This window comes from Schistocerca piceifrons, chromosome 7 (genome assembly GCF_021461385.2).
Source record: "Schistocerca piceifrons isolate TAMUIC-IGC-003096 chromosome 7, iqSchPice1.1, whole genome shotgun sequence".
NCBI lineage: Eukaryota > Metazoa > Arthropoda > Insecta > Orthoptera > Acrididae > Schistocerca > Schistocerca piceifrons.
In genome coordinates, this window is record NC_060144.1 from 35,659,290 (window position 1) to 35,678,251 (window position 18,962).

Sequence of the window (18,962 nt, forward strand, 5' to 3'; positions counted from 1 at the left end):
GGTTTCAGAAGCATTCGGTAGAGTTCGCATGGCAATGGGGCCTACAATTTCACTGTCAGTTGTGAGTGAGATGACAACTGTGGATCACAAGGTTCTGTGTTCTTGAGTTCACGAAAAGTGAGATGCAAATTGCAGTGCAGCAGGCATTTCATACCCCATTCGGTATTCAACCACAACTTGCAAAAGAATTAGCCGTTGGTTTAAGCAATTTAAACAGACTGGTAGTGTGTGCAAAGGAGAAAGTACAACCCAACCTCGTTTGTCAGAGGATGATGTCAGACAGATTCGAGAAAGTTGTGTGTGCAATTCCAGTAAGTCTACCAATAGAGCCAACTGTAAGGAAAGTACTGACATGGCATTCGCTGTACAAGCCCTACCAATTACAACCTGTGGAGGCTCTCAACCCCAATGACAAAGAGAAGCATCTCATTTTTTGTGTTTTTGTGCTAGCAAAGATGGAGGATGATGCATTTCTACAGAGTGTGATTTTTAGCGATGAAGTGACGTTCCATCTTAGCGGAAAATTCAACAGATGCAATGTTCGTGTATGAGATTTGGAAAATCCACATTCATCATTGCAACACAAAAGAGACTCAACAGAGATCAACGTATTCTATGCCATATCCCATACAAAGGTTTATGGATCATTTTTCTTTGTGGAAAGAACTGTAACTGGAATTACATACTTGGTCATGTTGGAACAATGGCTGTTCTCCCAAGTTATGGAAGATTCCCAGGGTTCATTTTCCAACAGGATGGAGCTCAGCCTCATTGGCACCATGATGTATGAAGCTTTTTGAATGACTCCCTTCCTCAGCACTGCATCGGTCACAGGGGACTTGAGGACATTGCTCTGCACTTCTGGCCACCGAGATCTCCTCATCTCACACCCTGTGACTATTTCTTATCAGGTTATGTGAAGGAAGCTGTTTACATCCTGCCTCTACCTACCACTCTGATCGATATGCGGAACCGGATCACTGCTGCCATGCACTCAGTAACAGCAGACACTCTTTCGCACGTGTGGGACGAGTTTTGTTACCTCATTGATGTTTGTTGTGCAGCCAATGGTGGTCACATTGAACATTTATCACATTTCTATTGCCATTCCACATTGTATTCATGACACCCTCTACCATTTCTTCTTTGAACTTTTTCAATGCCTTCTGTCATTCTTATTGGTTAAGAATATTATTCCGCACAGCAATACTCCAGAAGAGGACAGACAAAAGTAGCATAGGCTGTCTCTCTGGCAGATCTGTTGCTCTCTGGCAGATCTGTTGCACCTTCTCAGTCTTCTTGTTGTGACTCGCCGATCATTCAAAGTGCCGCCGCGCAATTACGCGCGTCCTCTACGTGCGGCACTGTCTGCCAGCCATGCAGCAGCTGCGCCACCTAAGCGGCCAGCCGAGCAGCGGCTGCTAGACTGGGACTCGGTGCTCATTCGAATGCTAACGTGTACACATGTCTTACTTGTCAACTTACTCTGTGACTTATATGTGTTGTGGCGTTCCGAAATATATGTGTTAAACTTGAAGTTCTAACAATTGGCGACGAGGATGGGATTTTTCCTTTTCACCGTTGACTTACAGGGTTCCAAGGCTACTGTCGAGCAACTATTGCAAAATCTCCTTGAACAGCAAATGCTTCTAACAGCGGCGATTCGCGATTTCGTTGCTGCGTCAAATGCGGGGCGTTTCTCGTCGTTGGCTATACCTCCTTACGATGAGACGGCGGAAGACTGGTCTGATTATGAAAAACGTCTTCGACAGCACTTCTTAGCATTTCATGTCACGGACAAACAACCATGTAAGTCTCTGTTCCTTTCCTGGATTTCACCTCAAATGTATCAGTTGTTGTTGCAATTGGCTCCTTTGAAGGATCCTGCGTCTTTGTCCTTTGCTGAAATGTGCTCACTTCTGTCTGTATTTTCAAAAGCAAACGCATGTGGTAGCCTCTCGTGTTGCCTTTTATCGTTGTCAAAAACAACCAAATCAATCCTATCGCGCTTGGGCTGCTGAACTTCACGGCCTCAATCGAAAGTGTCAATTTGTCAATTTGTTACTGACGTTCACAAAGAATCCTATGCCGATTCCATGGTACGGGATGCTATTATCTGGTCGGTGCCCGACAAAGAAGTTCGGCAACGTGCCCTTCAGTTGGCGAATCCGACTCTAGATGAAGTTCTCTCCATTGTGCAGTCTTTTGAAATTTCTTGCGCCGCTGGGGCGCAAATAGAGGCGTGGGGTGATGTCGGGGAAATACAACCTCTGCGCGCTGTTGACGACTCGTGGGGCGCGTCCCCGCCGGCCGACGTGGCCGCAGTGCGCTCCCACGCAAAGCCTCAGCCTAGCCGTAAACAACCCGCTAAGAAACTGCAGCAAAACCTCCGGCAACTTCCTTCATGTCCGCGGTGTTTTACGAAACATTCACGCGAGGATTGTCCCCAACGTTGGGCTGTGTGTCACAATTGCAAAAAGAAAGATCATGTGTCTTGCGTTTGCAAATCCGACCGCATACATGATGTTCCTGAACATGACGCTGATTCTGATTCTGTGTTGTCTGTCAATTGCACTTCTTCCCTTTCAGGGAAATTATTCCTCACTGTCCAAATCCTTGGTCGAGATGTTCACACACAAGTGGATACCGGTTCTGCTGCCACTATAATTAATTCTCAGACGTATCTTCAGCTGCATTGTCCACTCCTGTCCCCTGTCACTCGGCAATTACGGACATACAATAAACAGAAGATTTCTCTCTTGGGACAGTTTAATGCTGAGGTATCTTACAAATCCATCATTCACACTGTTCCCATATTTGTGGTCGACCAGAGCAACGCAGAAAATCTTTTTGGTTTCGATGCCTTTCGCGTTTTTGGGTTCTCCATAGATGACTCTGTCAATATTGTCTCTGATGCTATTCCTTATGCTCAACTGGATTCCTTGTCGACAACATTTTTGTCCCTTTTTTCTCCTGGGTTAGGCTGTGCAAACGACTTTGAAGCTCATATCATGCTCAAACCCACTGCTCGTCCTAAGTTTTTTCGGGCTCGGCCCATTCCTGTGGCCCTTCGTGATCGGGTAAAACGGGAGTTGGATCGTCTCACTGCTTCAGGGGTCTTGCTTCCTGTCACTTCCAGTGAGTGGTCCTCTCCTGTCGTTGTAGTTGCTAAGCCAAATGGTGATATTTGTCTCTGTGGCGATTTCAAAGCCACTTTAAATGCTCAATGGACTCACCGACACTTACCCTATGCCCCGTCCTGAAGAACTGTTCCCTAAACTTGCTGGAGGCCAGTATTTTTCTAAAATTGACCTATCAGAAGCTTATCATCAACTTCCTCTCGACGCTGCTTCCCGGCAGTTTCTGGTCCTTAACACGCCTTTCGGCCTCTATCAATACCAATGCTTGCCATTCGGGGTTGCTAGCGTCCCTGCTCTCTTTCAGCGATTCTTGGAACAATTATTGCTCCCTGTCCCTGGGTGTATCAATTACATGGACGACCATCTTCAAAATCTCCGCACACTTTTTAATGTCTTACAGACTGCCGGTCTTAAGTGTAATCTTCAGAAATCACAATTTTTTCAGGCATCTATCACGTACTTGGGGTTTCAACTCTCTTGGGATGGTATTCGTCCGCTTCAACAAACTGTCGCTGCGATCAACGCCCTTGCTCACCCTACACCTGTTAAGGAACTGCAGGCCTTCTTGGGGAAAATAGCATACTATCACAAGTTTTTACCGTCTGCGGCTTCGGTGGCTCAGCCATTGCATCGCCTGTTGCATAAAAACGTGCCTTTTCACTGGTCCGCGTCATGTGAAGCGGCTTTCCAGAAGTTGAAGACTATGCTGAAACAGGCCCCGTGCCTGGCTACTTATCGACCTGGCCAACACCTTGTTCTTGCCACAGACACCTCTCAATACGGGGTCGGTGAAGTCCTTGTGTACCATTTTTCTGATGGTTCGGAACAACCCATTGCTTATGCCTCCAAAACACTCACAGATGCCCAACAAAAGTATTCTCAAATTGAGAAAGAAGCTTTGGCCATCATTTATGCTCTTCATAAGTTCGGTGTTTTTCTCTATGGCTCAAAATTCCATCTTGTTACGGATCACAAACCACTTGTTTCCTTGCTTCATCCATCAACGTCACTTCTCGACAAGGCTGCACACAGCCTCCAGCGTTGGGCTCTTTACTTGTCCCACTTCAATTGTGAGATTCATTTCCGGCCAACAGCTCAACATGCGAATGCTGATGCTCTGTCTCGCCTTCCCATGGGTCCTGATCAGGCATTCAATAGGGACGAACTTTTGTGTTTCCACCTGGATGTTGCCGAGCAGCGGGTTGTGGACGGGTTCCCCATCACTGGGGACAGGCTGGCGGCTGCTACGGGTTCTGACCCTACCCTCTCCCGGGTTTTACGCTGCATTCAGAAGGGTTGGCCAGATCGCCCGTCCGCTAAGACTTCTGATCCATTGCGGAACTACTACACTTTGCGCTACCGCCTCACGGCTAGGGATGGTGTTATCCCCCTCTCCACTGACAATGCTTCGCCGCGTGTTGTGGTACCTGCGTCTTTGCGTGCTTCGGTCTTGCGCCTCCACCAACGGCACTGGGGTGTGTCTCGCACAAAATCTCTGGCGCGCCGTCATGTGTACTGGCCTGGCATCGACTCTGGAATAGCACACATGGTCACTGCCTGCGGCCCTAGTGCGTCACAGGCTGCTGCCCCGAAGTCATCTTTGTCACCATGGCCTTCGCCTGAGAAGCCCTGGGAGCACATTCATGCTGACTTTGCTGGACCCTTTTTAGGTACTTATTGGCTCCTCGTAATTGACGCCTACTCTAACTTTCCTTTCATTGTCCGTTGCACGTCGCCTACCACCGCGGCAACCACCAGTGCTCTCGCCCGCGTTTTTCTTTGGAAGGCCTCCCCTCTACTCTTGTTACTGACAATGGTCCGCAATTTGTCTCTTCAGAATTTGCGGATTTTTGTGCTCGTCATGGCGTTACGCATGTCACGGCCCCGCCGTTCCATCCACAATCCAACGGTGAGGCTGAACGACTGGTTCGCACATTTAAGGCTCAGATGCGGAAACTTCTGACTTTTTCTGCTGCTGATGATGCGCTTCTCCAGTTTCTGGCGTCTTACCGTTTCACCCCCATGGGCGACCACAGCTCGGCTGAGCTCTTACATGGCCGACAGCCCCGCACGCTACTTCATCTTCTGCGGCCTCCCACCTCACGGCCGCGGGTGCCTTCACTTGGCCTGTTCACCACCGACGACCTCGTCTGGGTACGGGGATATGGCAGGCGGCCAAAATGGAGCCCAGGCCGCATCTTAAGACACCGTGGCAGATGCCTGTATGAAATCCAGACGGACACGGGTGTTGCAGTGTGTCATTCGGACCAGCTTCGGCCTCGTGTGCCAGCAACGCCTGTTCCGAATGCCGCTACACCACCTTCGGCTCTACCTGACGCTCGGGATCTTGGCATCTCTCAATACTCACAACGCAGCCCTCTCACCGTCATCGCGATGCCAGCACCAGAATGGACGCCACCAGGAGACGTGCCCAAGCAGGAACCGGAGGACCATCCTCTGTCAGAGCAAATCTACTCGCCTGCTCCTCCAACGGACGCCGACACATCGCCCATGTCTCCTGTCATATCAACTGGACTTGCCGCAACGGGCAGATTGGTGCATGGGTCCCCAGCAGATTCGACCCCTATGTCTCCTGTCATCTCGACCCTTTATCATCGGGGACACTTCCGTCCGTACGGGAAGCCTCCTCCTCGAGACTTTACGGCGAGTCAAACAACGCCTATGGACATTAGCCATCTCCAGGACACCTCCATCAAGACCAGTGCAACAATTTCAAAGGGGGGAAAAGGGTTGTGACTCGCCGATCATTCAAAGTGCCGCCGCGCAATCACGCGCATCCTCTACGTGCGGCACTGTCTGCCAGCCATGCAGCAGCTGCGCCACCTAACTGGCCAGCCGAGCAGCGGCCGCTACACTGGGACTCAGTGCTCATTTGAATGCTAACGTGTACACATGTCTTACTTGTCAACTTACTCTGTGACTTATATGTGTTGTTGTGTCGTTCCGAAATGTGTGTGTTAAACTTGAAGTTCTAACACTTCTGTCACTAGAAGGTAGTCTTTGGTTCACCTTCTCCACAAGAATTTCTAGCATATTGCAGCCCCGTCAGCAACTGTGATAGACTAATAATTTGAAGAATCAGCCTCAGTTGCGCAAATTTTCCGGTCTTTACCAGGTTTTGGCTAAATTAATGTAGCCTTCTTCAGAAGCATAACATTACTATAAACTGCTAGAGTAAGGCACAGTCAACATTAAAATTAAAACCTATAGTACTGTGGTACCATGTCCAATTAAAACTACTTAACTGAAGTCCAGCCCCTGCAGTAACGTAGTTGCCACTGCCAACCGACTGTGTGGTGAAGAGATGCTGGGGCTGGACTTCAGTTAAAAAGTTTTAATTAGATATGGTACCACGGTACTATAGGTTTCAATTTTAATGTTGACTGTGCCTTAATCTAGCATGTTATAATAATTTTATGCTTGTGAAGAAGGCTAGATTAATTTAGCTGAAACCTGATAAAGACCAGAAAATTTTCGCTACTGAGGCTGATTCTTCAAAATATTCTTCACAAGATTTTCTATGTGGTGGTTCCAATTTAAGTTGTTCTTAACTGTAATGCCTAGGAATTTTATTACATCAACAACCATTGAATTCATGTGATTTACCGTGTAACTGAAATTTAATGGATTTTCTCAGATTCATGTACGGGACCTCTCATTTTTTATAGTTTAGGGTCAGTTGCCACTTTTCGCACTATGCAGATATCTTGTGTAACTCATTCTGCAATTAGTTTTTATTTTCTGATGACTTTACTAGATGGTAAATGACGCACTATCTGCTCAGGTTTTCTCCTAGATCATTTATATAGATTACGAACATCCTTGGTGAAGCACAGAAGTCAATTCTGTTTCACTCTACGACTTCCCCTCTATTACTACGAACTGTGAACTTTCTGACAGGAAATCACAAATCTCTTCACACAACTGAGATAATACTCCATAGACACACAATTTGATTAGAAGATGCTTGTGAAGAATGGTGTCAAGAACTTCCTGGAAATCTAGAAATATGGAATCAACTTATGATCCCTGTCAATAGCACCCATTACTTCAGGTGAATAAAGAGCTAGTTATGCTTCACAAGAATGATGTTTCCTGAACCCAAGTTGGTTATGTGATACATTTTTCTTTGAAGTGCTTCTTTATAACCCTACATGGTATATGTTCAAAAATCCTAATGCAAATCAATGTCAAAGATACTACTACTACTACAATAATAATACTGGGTATGTTTGGCCACCACTGGATAAGCAGAGCTTTATGATTCAATGCTCTGAGTTTCCCAGTTTCCCTGCAGCTCTAAATTTTCCTACATGAATTTTTCTTTCTTTCTTTCTTTCTTCACCCCACTTTGTTCCCATTTCCTTTGTAGTCCCACTCCCTGGATGCACTTCTCATCTCTCAATTTTTTGTCCATACAAGTTGGTCTATACTTCTGGGGAGTTTATATGGGTTCTTCCTAGATCTTTTCTGACTCATGGAATCCAAAGTATAGTCTTCTGTCCTGTCAATCTGTTTGTATTAAAATTTTGTAGTTAAGTATTGTTGCTGGTAGGGAGTGAATGGGCCCACAAAATTTTAATCTTCTCTTCGCAATACCTGTGTTGAAGTTTTCTGTTGTTTCCTTGATCATCAGTCAATAGCCACTTTCTGTTTTATTGGGGCAAGAGTCTTCCTCATACTTTTATGTTACTCTTTCTTCAGGAGGTTATCCACATTGCCTTTTATGAATGGCGAGAGAGTGACAAACATACATGGCTTTTGGTTTGCTAACTGTTTTGTTGCCATATTTTGGTACGTGTGGAGAAACTTTTTCTCTAGGCGTATTGAGTTCTTCTGCAGGCCATCTTTAGTCGCTTTAGACAAATTCTCTGTGCTATTTCTTCTCCCCCATTAGGTTCCAGGATCCCACCTACATACTGTAAGTAAAGGACTCTGTTTGACCACAGTTTGTATAAAATGTTTGAGTTTTGAGCATCTGAACTGTTTTTTTTTTTTTTTAAGGAAATTTGAAAGCTAACTTTATTCTTTGAGGGTTTCTATATGATTAGCATGGCCTCGTCATTTGTTGGTATGGCCAGGTCATCTGCAAAGGCTAGGAATACCATTTTGTAACATTTTTTCTGTTGCTCTAGTTGTATGGGTTTTGGATAGCTTTGAATTTTCAATTACTTAACTCACTCTCAGATAACTGCATCCAGAACAATATAAAAGAGGCTACAGACAGAATGTTGCACTTGCTAGCTGGTAATGACCAAAACTGGATCAGATGTTCCTCCCATGAATTTTACTTTAGAACTTGGGTTGGTGACTGTATGTTTGTTTAGTTACAATTCCTTAAAATCAAGTTATTTTCTTCGACAATGGGAAAGAGTCTGGTTGTTGATTGAATCTTATGATTTATCGTTGTCGTCATCATTATATCTCGTTGAATCAGGCGTACTGCCGGTGGTCTGTGTTTTTCTAACACAACATTTCGGCACCGTACCTCAGCGTCTTCATCAGGTGCTTCCTGTAACTGAACGACAGGCTGACCGTGTCCCATATTTATGTCTGGATAGTGTCTGGTGTTCCCTATGCCATCTGCTCCCGCTGCGAACGTGTCAGTTGGTCGCCAGATGTTCCGTCTTCCATCCATGCCCAATTCCGCTCTTTTCCCTGGTGGCGGCCGTTTCACAGCGTACCCTACTAGGTCCGCGCCCACCACGCACGTTCCTAGTACTGTTGACAGGCTGCGTTGGCTGTTGGTGACCGTTTCGACTTTCTCCAGCGCGACCATGTCAATTGGTCGCCAGGTTTTCATCTTCCATCCGCGCCCGCTTCAGCAGAAGTGGACGTGGACAGAAGATGGTACATCTGGCGACCAACCGACACGGTCGTAGTGGGAGTGGATGGTGTAGGGAACGTCAGACACCACCCAGACATAAATACGGGACACGGTCAGCCTGTGTTTCAGTCACAAGAAGCACCTGATAAAGACACTGCGGTACGACGTCGAAATATTGTGTTAGAAAAACATAGACCACCTGCAGTACACTCGATTCAATGATATGTCATTTTTTATTTTTATTTATATTAGTATTATTATTACTGCGGCTGTTGCTTCTGCAACTGCAGCAGCAGATGTCTGAGCCATGCCATAAGAGTTGGCTAACAGTAAAATTTGGCACCAGTTTTTACCACACGTGCCTCTGCAAGTGACTCTGAGATAACTTTGGAAAAAAAATATATATATATATATATATATGTTTTATCTTAGTTGGTAAAGCACTGTACAAGTGCTACCATAGTACTACATCAACTCACCAAGTGATGCAGCATGCAACAAACAATTTCCATCTCCAGACGTAGCAAGTGGCCACAGAGACTGACATGCTCCAAGCTCAACCCACCAATTAAGTCTACCAGCAGATTCCAAAGACTGTAGGGTTGATGTTTCAATCAGATCCTTTTCCAAAAATGTACGGAAATCTTCTGTGGAAAAAAAATTGAAAAAGTTTTAGATGTGATTATTTTTACAGACAATAATATTATGTGAAGTTTATCAATAAACATATTACAGCAGTGACCTTCCCGCCCTTTCGAACATATACCCGCTCTACTTCAAGGTAGGAATTAATAGCCTAGTTCAAAATGTTAGAACAGTGCCATTAACTTTTACATTTCTCTATTCGAAGTACTAAATTATTCACTAACAAGCACTGAATACTGAGTGTCAGGAAGTCTGTTCTAAAAGTATTTGCCAGGAGTGTAGCCTTATTTAGAAGTGGCATGTGGATTATAAACAGAACAGACAAGAAGAGAAGATAAGGTTTTGAAATGTGGTGCTGTAGAAGAATGCTGCAAGATCAGAGGGTAGATCAAGCAACTAGCAAAGAAGTCACACTCTGATCTGGGTAGGAAAGACCTCTACAGCACAACGCGTTTGCTTTAACCCTGAATATAAAAATGGTGAACACAAATCACGCACTGAATCCCAGTGACTCATAACCTAACAAGAATTATATTCTCGTGTCATCACAATCTGACTGTCACCTTTCAACCTAATGTAAACCACAGGTTACTCTACAGGTAAACCTACTGTATTAACTGAAGCAATCAATATCACTCTCAACCAAACTGTAGCCTTTCAACAACCTAACACAGGCCTCGGGCTGCACTAAATATCAATGTCACAACAAACTACACTCCAGAAACTAATATAACTTAGATGAAAGACATACTGTCAATTTTCTTCTCTCTCTCTCTCTCTCTCTCTCTCTCTCTGCACATATATCACTATTACATGAAACAACATTATATTTTGATACAGGGTAACAATTATTGAACTATGTGAAATAATATAGTCATAACTTCTGAAAGGTTTGCATTAGGACATTTAAATTGCACAGTTGACCGTGGGGCACGATGGAAATTAGTATGTGCATATATGCATATATGCCAAGCAGGTAACTAACAGCGATGGAGAGCCTAAGGCAGCAGACGATTATAATAGTGGGGAAATTGATGATCTAACTTGGAATGAAGTGGAAGAAGCCATAAAGAGGATGAAAGGGGGCAAGGCACCAGGTTGGGACGAAGTAACAGTGGATATGATACGAGCAGCAGGAGAAGTAGGAACCCAGTGGCTATACAGAGTGCTGAGGGTGGTGTGGAAGGAGAACAGAATTCCTGAGGATTGGAAGAAAGGAATTATAGTCCCGATCTTCAAGAAAGGGGATAAAAGGAGATGTGAGAACTACAGAGGAATCACCCTGCTATGCCACTGTGGAAAAATCTATGAAAAGATGCTGGAGAAGAGAATAAGAAGCAGTATTGAAAGTAGACTGCAAGAGGAGCAGTACGGTTTCAGACCGGGAAGATCAACAACGGACCTCATATTTGCGGTAAGGCAACTGCAGGAAAGGCACTATGAGTACGGGAAGGACTTAATCATGGCCTTTTTGGATATTGAGAAGGCGTATGATAGTATCTGTAGGGACAAGCTCTGGGATGTGCTGAACGCAAAAGGGATAGATGAAGAGATTACACGAAAAGTCAGAAAAATGTATGAGGGAAGTGAGAGTTGTGTGAAAGTGGGGAGGGAACGTACTGCATGGTTCAAGCTGGAAAATGGGCTGCGACAGGGAAGTGCACTTTCGCCTTTATTGTTTATTATTGTTATGGATGAAATCCTACAGCAAGTATCAGATGCAATTGGAGATCATAAAATGAAAGCAGTGCTTTTTGCCGATGACCTGATGTTATGGGGAAATTGCGTGAAGGAGGTGCAAGAGCAGTTAGATGCATGGGAGGCAACGGCAGCACAATATGGAATGCATTTCTCTGCAAAGAAAAGTGAAATAATCGTCACAACAAGGAAGAAGAATAGGCCAAATGTGGATATAACTTGTGGAGGGGAAAAACTACAAGTGGTAGAGAACTTCAAGTACCTGGGAAGCGTGATTGAAAGTAAGGGGGGAAACGCAATGGAAATAAATGAAAGATGCAGAAAAGCAGGGCAGTTCTACAAATGCATTAGGGGGCTTATTTGGAGCAAGGAGGTGCCACAGAAATCCAAGGGAATTATATACCGAACCTACTTTGTCCCCATATTGACATACGGAAGTGAGACATGGGTAATGCACAAAAGCGACAAAAGTAGAATACAGGCTAGTGAAATGAAGTTCCAGAGGAGCAGGTTGGGTGTAACAAGACGAGACAGATTGCGAAATTTGTATGTGAGGGAAAGACTAGAGGAGGAACCAGTACAGGACAGGATAGAAAAATCAAGACTGCAGTGGTATGGACACATGAAGAGAATGGATGAGGGAAGAATTCCAAAGAGGATGTTTGATCTGCAACTGGAGGGGAAGAGGCCCAGAGGAAGACCAAGAGATAGATGGGTGAAGGGAGTGAAGGAATGTGTGGTGAGAAGAGGAGAGAACTGGACGAAGGTGGAAGAGGGGGAATGGTGGAAAGACAGAACACTGTGGAGAGGCTTGTGTTCCCGACAGACCCAGCCAGTGGCTGGAAACTGTCCAAGATGATGATGATATATGGTTTGGTTTAGCGACGAAGCCCACTTTAATTTGGATGGGTTTGTCAATAAGCAAAATGGGCACATTCGTGGGACTGAGAATCCACATTTGTGATTGAGAAGTTTCTTCACCCTCAATGGGCGATTGTGTGGTGTACAATGATCCAGTGATGGACTAATCGATGCAATATTACATGATGGCATGGTGAATAACCATTAGTATGTGAATGTTTTGCAAGATGATTCCATCCCCATTATCCCAAGTGACCCTGATTACAACAAGATCAAAGCAGGAGAGTGTTTGATGTCCTGGAAGAGCATTTTAGGGACCGCATTCTGGCTCTGGGATATCCAGAGGCCACTGGCATGAGCCTCAATTGGCCACCATATTCTACAGATCTGAACACATGAGATTCATTTTTGTGAGGCTAAATTAAAGATATGGTGTACAGCAATAACCATAAAACCATTGCCGAGCTGAAAACAGCCATTCAGGAAGTCATCGACAGCATCAATGCTCCGACATTTCAGTGGGTCATGCACCATATCGACGCCAAGGACGCCAGGCATATAGAACATGTCACAACCTAGATCTAAATATCTGTAGTGAAGTTTACATGTTGAATATAGTGTGTGCATGTCATAGGTTGTAACTAATTTCTGTTTTTTCATATAGTTCAATAATTGTCACCCTCTCTGAAGTTGACATCTAGTATTAGTATGTTCAGTTTGTCATCACAGCCAAAATTCCAAAAAATTCAATGTACTGTTTGTTCTGTCTGCACACACAGGATGGCACACTCCCGAACGTCATTACATCACAGGCCAAAACAGATGTCCAGTATAGGTTTGTTTCAATCTACCCTCTTACACAATAATCGAAAGCCTACAATAGGGCACTGATGGCATCAGCCAGCTCCTATCATCAGTTGCATTTTACCTGCTAGAGATCCAGATTTATTACTAATTTTCAAACAGTGAAGAGTTTTCATACCAGGATACACTGTCAAATCCGGCAAAGTGAAAGTGCATACAGGTGTCTCGATGAAAAACTGATTAACGTTGCAAACTGCAGTATCTCCAAACTCGTGAGCAATATCTGAGCGGGCACGCGAGACCAACTTCACATTGTCTGTTGCTCTTGAGATTCCTCTTGAAAGTTTCTTCACTGTAACAGAAATTTAAGCACAGCACATAAAAGATATTCATATCTATATCCTCTGCCGGAAATACGGAAGCGTCCGATCCCACCTGTCGGCTTTGACCCATGACATCACAAATATGGCGGAAACGACCATAAACGACAATTCCAATATGGCGGATATAAAATCGTTGCATACATATCAAAGACGAAAATACATTGAAAAACACACACACACACACACACACACACACACACACACACACACACACACACACGTTTCACAACAAGCCTAATGACTAATGGGACAAGCGTGGGAAATTGGGGGTTTTTTGGTGGGGAGAAACTAAATATAAACAAATTTAGCCACCCACCCCCATACAAAACCACGCAAAACAACGAAAAAAATCTACATCACAAAACTCACCAAATACCACAAAACACAATATTATTTGGAATCTGACACTTCCCTTGACCTATATAGATCTACAGCAGCTCCCGATCCCATAAATTGGGATCCAACACTTTCCTTGACCTATATAGCTGAACAGCAGCTCCCAACCCCATCTCCCAATACAAAAATCAAAATGCACCGCCAAACATTACGAACGAACACTTCCCTTGACCTACATAGATCTACAGCAGCTCCCGATCCCATAAATTGGGACCCAACACTTCCCTTGACGTATATAGCTCAACAGCAGCTCCCGATCCCATCTCCCAATACAAAAACCAAAATGCACCGCCAAACATTACAAACAAACACTTCCCTTGACCTACACAGATCTACAGCAGCTCCCGATCCCATAAATTGGGATCGAACACTTCCCTTGACCTATATAGCTCAACAGCAGATCCCGATCCCATAAATTAGGATCGACCACTACCCTTGACCTATGTAACTCAAAAACATCTCCCAATACCGATACTAACCTTCACAGCCACAAATTTCAATGAAACACTTCCCTATACCCCAATACACAACACATACGCCAAAAACAAAACAATGAGAACTTACCACAAGAAAGTCCCAGCCCCACAAACTAGATTGGCCACCACAATCCCACACGTAAACACACACACACACACACACACACACACACACACACACACACACACACACACACACACACACACACACACAAAAAACCAACGAAAAAATACTAAACCAAAATAAAAACCCAACCCACCCGCACCTCAACCCCCCCCCCCCGACCCCAAAATAAAAAACCCACAAACAAAAACCAAATGCAACATAAAAAACATCTCAATTCAATCACATACTACAACTCAACAAAAACTTCAACAAAATAGATCCTCCACAACTAAAACAAACACACTCCCCCTCTCCCCCCCCACCTTAACAAATACTATACAACAAAATAAACCACCCACCTTACCCTGAGCCACAGCCACCCACCCACCTACCCAGACAACCCTAACTAACCACTTTCGGCCTATACATTTTACCCACAGCCCTTACGAAAACCCGAACAATAAAATAGCCCTCTGGGACACTCTTCCGCCAACAGTACTCATCTAAATGAGACTGAAGGTTGGAAGATCGCCTCTTCCCCCTCCCAAGAACTGACTTAACCACCCCCCACATCCCATCTATTGTATTAGTACAAGCCCCTGTCTCATAATTCTTAAACTCTAAACTATGGTTCACTACTAAATGATTAAATCAACTCTCACCCAACCCCTATAAGAAGAAAAAGCATCAGAAACTATTGTGGACCCCGGCTCTATATATTCCTCAATTAACCCCACTAATTCAGCCTTGGACCTCCCTTCCACAACCCTAAAAACACATTCGGAACCCCCACCCCCCCCCGAACAACAGCCCCCCCCCCCCCTCACACCCAAAGACCAGCCACAGACTTCCCCCTCCCATACTTCCTTTTCCCAAACTGTGACTCGTCCACCTCCACAACAACCCCATGCCCCCCCCCCCCCCAACTTACCCCTGTACTTAATAAATTCTGAACACACTTCACAACAAAAGGAATACCAATCTAAAACGCTCCTCTCACTCACATCAGTCTCATGTGTGCAAAAACTCTGTGGGGATCTATAACAAAAATAATATGTAACAAGCACAATCTCACGCATGCCCAACCTAGACTTCTCGAACCAGGTACCGCGCTGTATGGAACGCCATATGTCATCTTTGCGACAGCGCCACATATAACTGTCCCTGGTCCGAGAGGCCCGAACTTTAACCAATTTCATTGGTTCACGGCACACACCGCACTTCACCACCTCGGCAATTAAGCCAAAAAGCTGTAGGAACTTAATCAGCTCTAAAGCTGTGTCCTCCATCATAGCCCTCAACCGAGAACTATTGATCTTGTCTTTCATATCCATTCCTGAACAAAAAACCACAACCGATTAAACTTAATAACAAAACCACCCGACGTACAGCAATCATCACTACATTAACCTTCAAACAAAACCACAAAACCATTAACTCACTGATACAAATTCCGCTTCAAAAATACGCAAGCAGCACTCGCCACTGAGCAACAGCAAACTGAACCCAATACACCAAACAAACGAAAACCCTGAACATACCACCAGAGGGCACAACAAACCACAACACGACGACATCTACAAACACACCACACTCACAAACCAAACTCCACGCCGTAATGATGTCACACACCACAACACCCTTATGTCACGAGTCAAAGCCGACGCGTGAGATCGGACGCTTCTGTCAACCCCTTCTGCCTGACCAAAAGGTGTAGTACGTAAAATCATAGAATATAAGGTACTAAGTACTGACTTCCTTTTATTATATTCTATGAGTTAAAGAAATAAATACAAAATAATAAAGGAATACCAATCTAAAACGCTCTTCTCACTCACATCGGTCTCATGTGTGCAAAAACTCTGTGGGGATCTATAACAAAAATAATATGTAACAAGCACAATCTCACGCATGCCCAACCTAGACTATAATAATAGTTTACATTTAGTTACCAGATAAAGTGAAATTTAATAGTTCTAATTAAAAACAATTTCGAATCATGTTATAATGTAAACAGGGCAACTGAGAGCACCAGAAGACTGCATTTCTATTAAACTCAATGAAATGTTTGTTAACATAAAGTCAGAAGTAGAAAATCTTTTTAATAATCATTTTAAGAGTTCTAGAGGAAATGGGATCCAGCTGTTCATTAGAAAATGCAATGTTGTACATGGAAGAAGCAATACCTACACAATTTGACAGAATTACTCAACCCACCTCGTCTAGTGAAATTAGGGAAACAACAAATTCACTCAAAAGTAAAAGCTCGCAAGGAACTGATGGCATTTCCAACAGAACACTAAAAGGTTGTTCCCAACAGATATGTAGGAGTCTCAGCCACATGTCGTAGCTCACTGAAGTGGGGTTTTCTGACTAGAATGAAATATGCTATTGTTAAATCACTGCAGAAAAAAAGGGTGGTAGGTCTGATGCCCACACCACCCAGTCTCACTTCTGAGAGCTTTACCCAAAATTCTTGAAAAAGTAATTTCAACAGAAAATGCTATATATGCCTTCACCGATAAAATATTAAATGCTCTGAATAACCAAACATCACCCATTGGGAATTTTTGTGATCTGTCAAAAGACTTGACTGTGTCAATCATGAAATTCTTCTAAATCAGGTAAGCATTGTGATATGAGAGGAACAGTGCACAAACAGTTAAATTCATATTCAACTGGAAGAATGCAGATGGTTGAAATTAACAGTGTCCTCTAACTGGGGAGAGACTGAACAGAAGAAGTCTGTTGCTAAGGCAGAATATTCAAAATTTTTGGTTGTGTGCACTGATGAGAAATTCAAATGGAAGAAACACATTGATGATCTGCTGAAACATTTAGGTTCAGCTACTTATGCTACTAGAGTTATTGCAAATTTTGATGACAAACACATCAGTAAATTAGCCTACTATGCCCATTTTCATTCACTGCTTTTCTGTAGCAATCATATACTTTGGGATAATTTATCATTAAGAGAAAAGTATTCATTGCACTAAAGCTTGTAATCAGAAAAATAGCTAGAGCCCACTCAAGATTACCTTGCAGACAATTATTTAAGAAACATGGGATATTCATAGTGCCTTCACAATACATACATCCACTCATGAAATTAGTTATTAATAACCTATCCTAATTCAAATATAATAAAGCGCATAGCATCTATGGAACAATTATTAATGAAATATCTACTACACTCACTGGTAAAAAAACACGATTTGTCTCTTAACTCAAGACATATCAGCAAAATGAAAATAAGTGGGTAAAAGTTACATATTGGACCCCCTCCCCCTCACATTTTTCAATGTGGCATGGATGTAAACCTTAGGCTTCACTACCACTCAATTTGTTATTACAACCAGATTTCCTAACTTACACCTCAGGTTGTGCTACAGATTGATCTGTCAACACAACCAAGTTTTCAAGAAAGGGGGGAGGGGGGAATCCAATAACAACTTTACCCCATAATTGGTTAAGAAAGGGGTAGAAGTTACAAATGTACAGTTTAAGCACACACTTACTGAATGGTTACAAGAAATACAGTAGGCCTATAAGAAATTCAGTACATGAATGAATATGAAAAATTACTCTTACAGTCAGCTAAATCAACAGCAGGAGTTTTGCGGAGTGTTGGTCGGATGTTGCCATTTTCTTCCCAAGTAGTTCTAACATTGCCCCCATTTTCCAGAAAGAGCTCAATAGCATTTTTCAAATCCCAGCCACTGGCTTGCAAGCAGGTTATCGCTGTTTCTGTATCACTGCTTGTGTTTGACATAAACTGTGAAATTAGTTGCGACTCCATTCCCCATCTGCAAACGAGAATATGATTTCAAATTAAACATACTCTATGAAAAACGGAATGAAGAAAAGACTCAAAAGGGCAGGAAGGAGTTCCACTTGCTATCTTAATCTGAAAGACAATCTAGTTGTATAAAGAGGCGCTTAATATAGTACAGTTCTACCCTGTCTGACCGGGCAAACGCGCATTTAATATCAAAGTTACAGGACGGAACTTAGTCTTTAGGGGCAGGTCTTTACAAACGAATGTGTCGAAGTGAAACCACACGGGTAAAATTATTCAGAAGCATTTTCATATTAGAACTTGTAAATTGAGTCACTTATCACGCGCTAGTATACCCATTAATCGGCAGACATTAAAAAAACTATCAAAAGTTTACTCCCTAGTACAGTTTAAAATACTACTGTTCTGCAACGGTTTTACATAGACCTATATTTTGAACTGTGCTGGCTTTGTATCCTTTACTGCGTAACTGCACCTGGTAAAATTCAGTTTTAGATACAAACTTTAACGACAGGTTCATAACCAATACGTGAATTTAATTCAAAATCGAAAATAGCTGACAACAGTCATTTCACGTCCTCGGCTACGATATTGAATTAACTTTTTAGAAACAAACTCACGGGAGCCTGACGTTGTGGACGTATTCCTTGGGTTTTTGCGCTTCCGTCTGCTCAAGTCTTTCGTACTGTCAAGCTCGTTCCGTATATAAATCATTACAACTTTAATACCTTCGTTAAATGGTAAAGTAACCTTGGGCCAAACAGGTCAAGACGAAAACAACGTGAGATGGAAAACAATTAGTACCA

At 43.4% G+C, this 18,962-nt stretch overlaps 1 protein-coding gene across 3 annotated transcripts in view; it reads right to left on the bottom strand.

Moving 5' to 3' along the window:
- Positions 1–18,931, bottom strand: part of LOC124804681 (OTU domain-containing protein 7B-like) — a 109,466-nt gene extending 90,535 nt beyond the window's left edge. For 2 of the 3 annotated variants that reach the window (XM_047264930.1, XM_047264928.1), the window contains exons 1-4: positions 18,777–18,931; positions 17,949–18,163; positions 13,175–13,348; positions 9,468–9,635 (exon numbers count right to left, since the gene is read on the bottom strand). In XM_047264930.1, the coding sequence (XP_047120886.1) occupies positions 9,468–9,635; positions 13,175–13,348; positions 17,949–18,156 (550 nt within the window). In that variant the 5' untranslated portion in view covers positions 18,157–18,163; positions 18,777–18,931. The remainder of the gene's footprint in view (positions 1–9,467; positions 9,636–13,174; positions 13,349–17,948; positions 18,164–18,776) is intronic. The other variant, XM_047264929.1, reaches the window with a different exon arrangement.
- Positions 18,932–18,962: the final 31 nt, after the last annotated feature.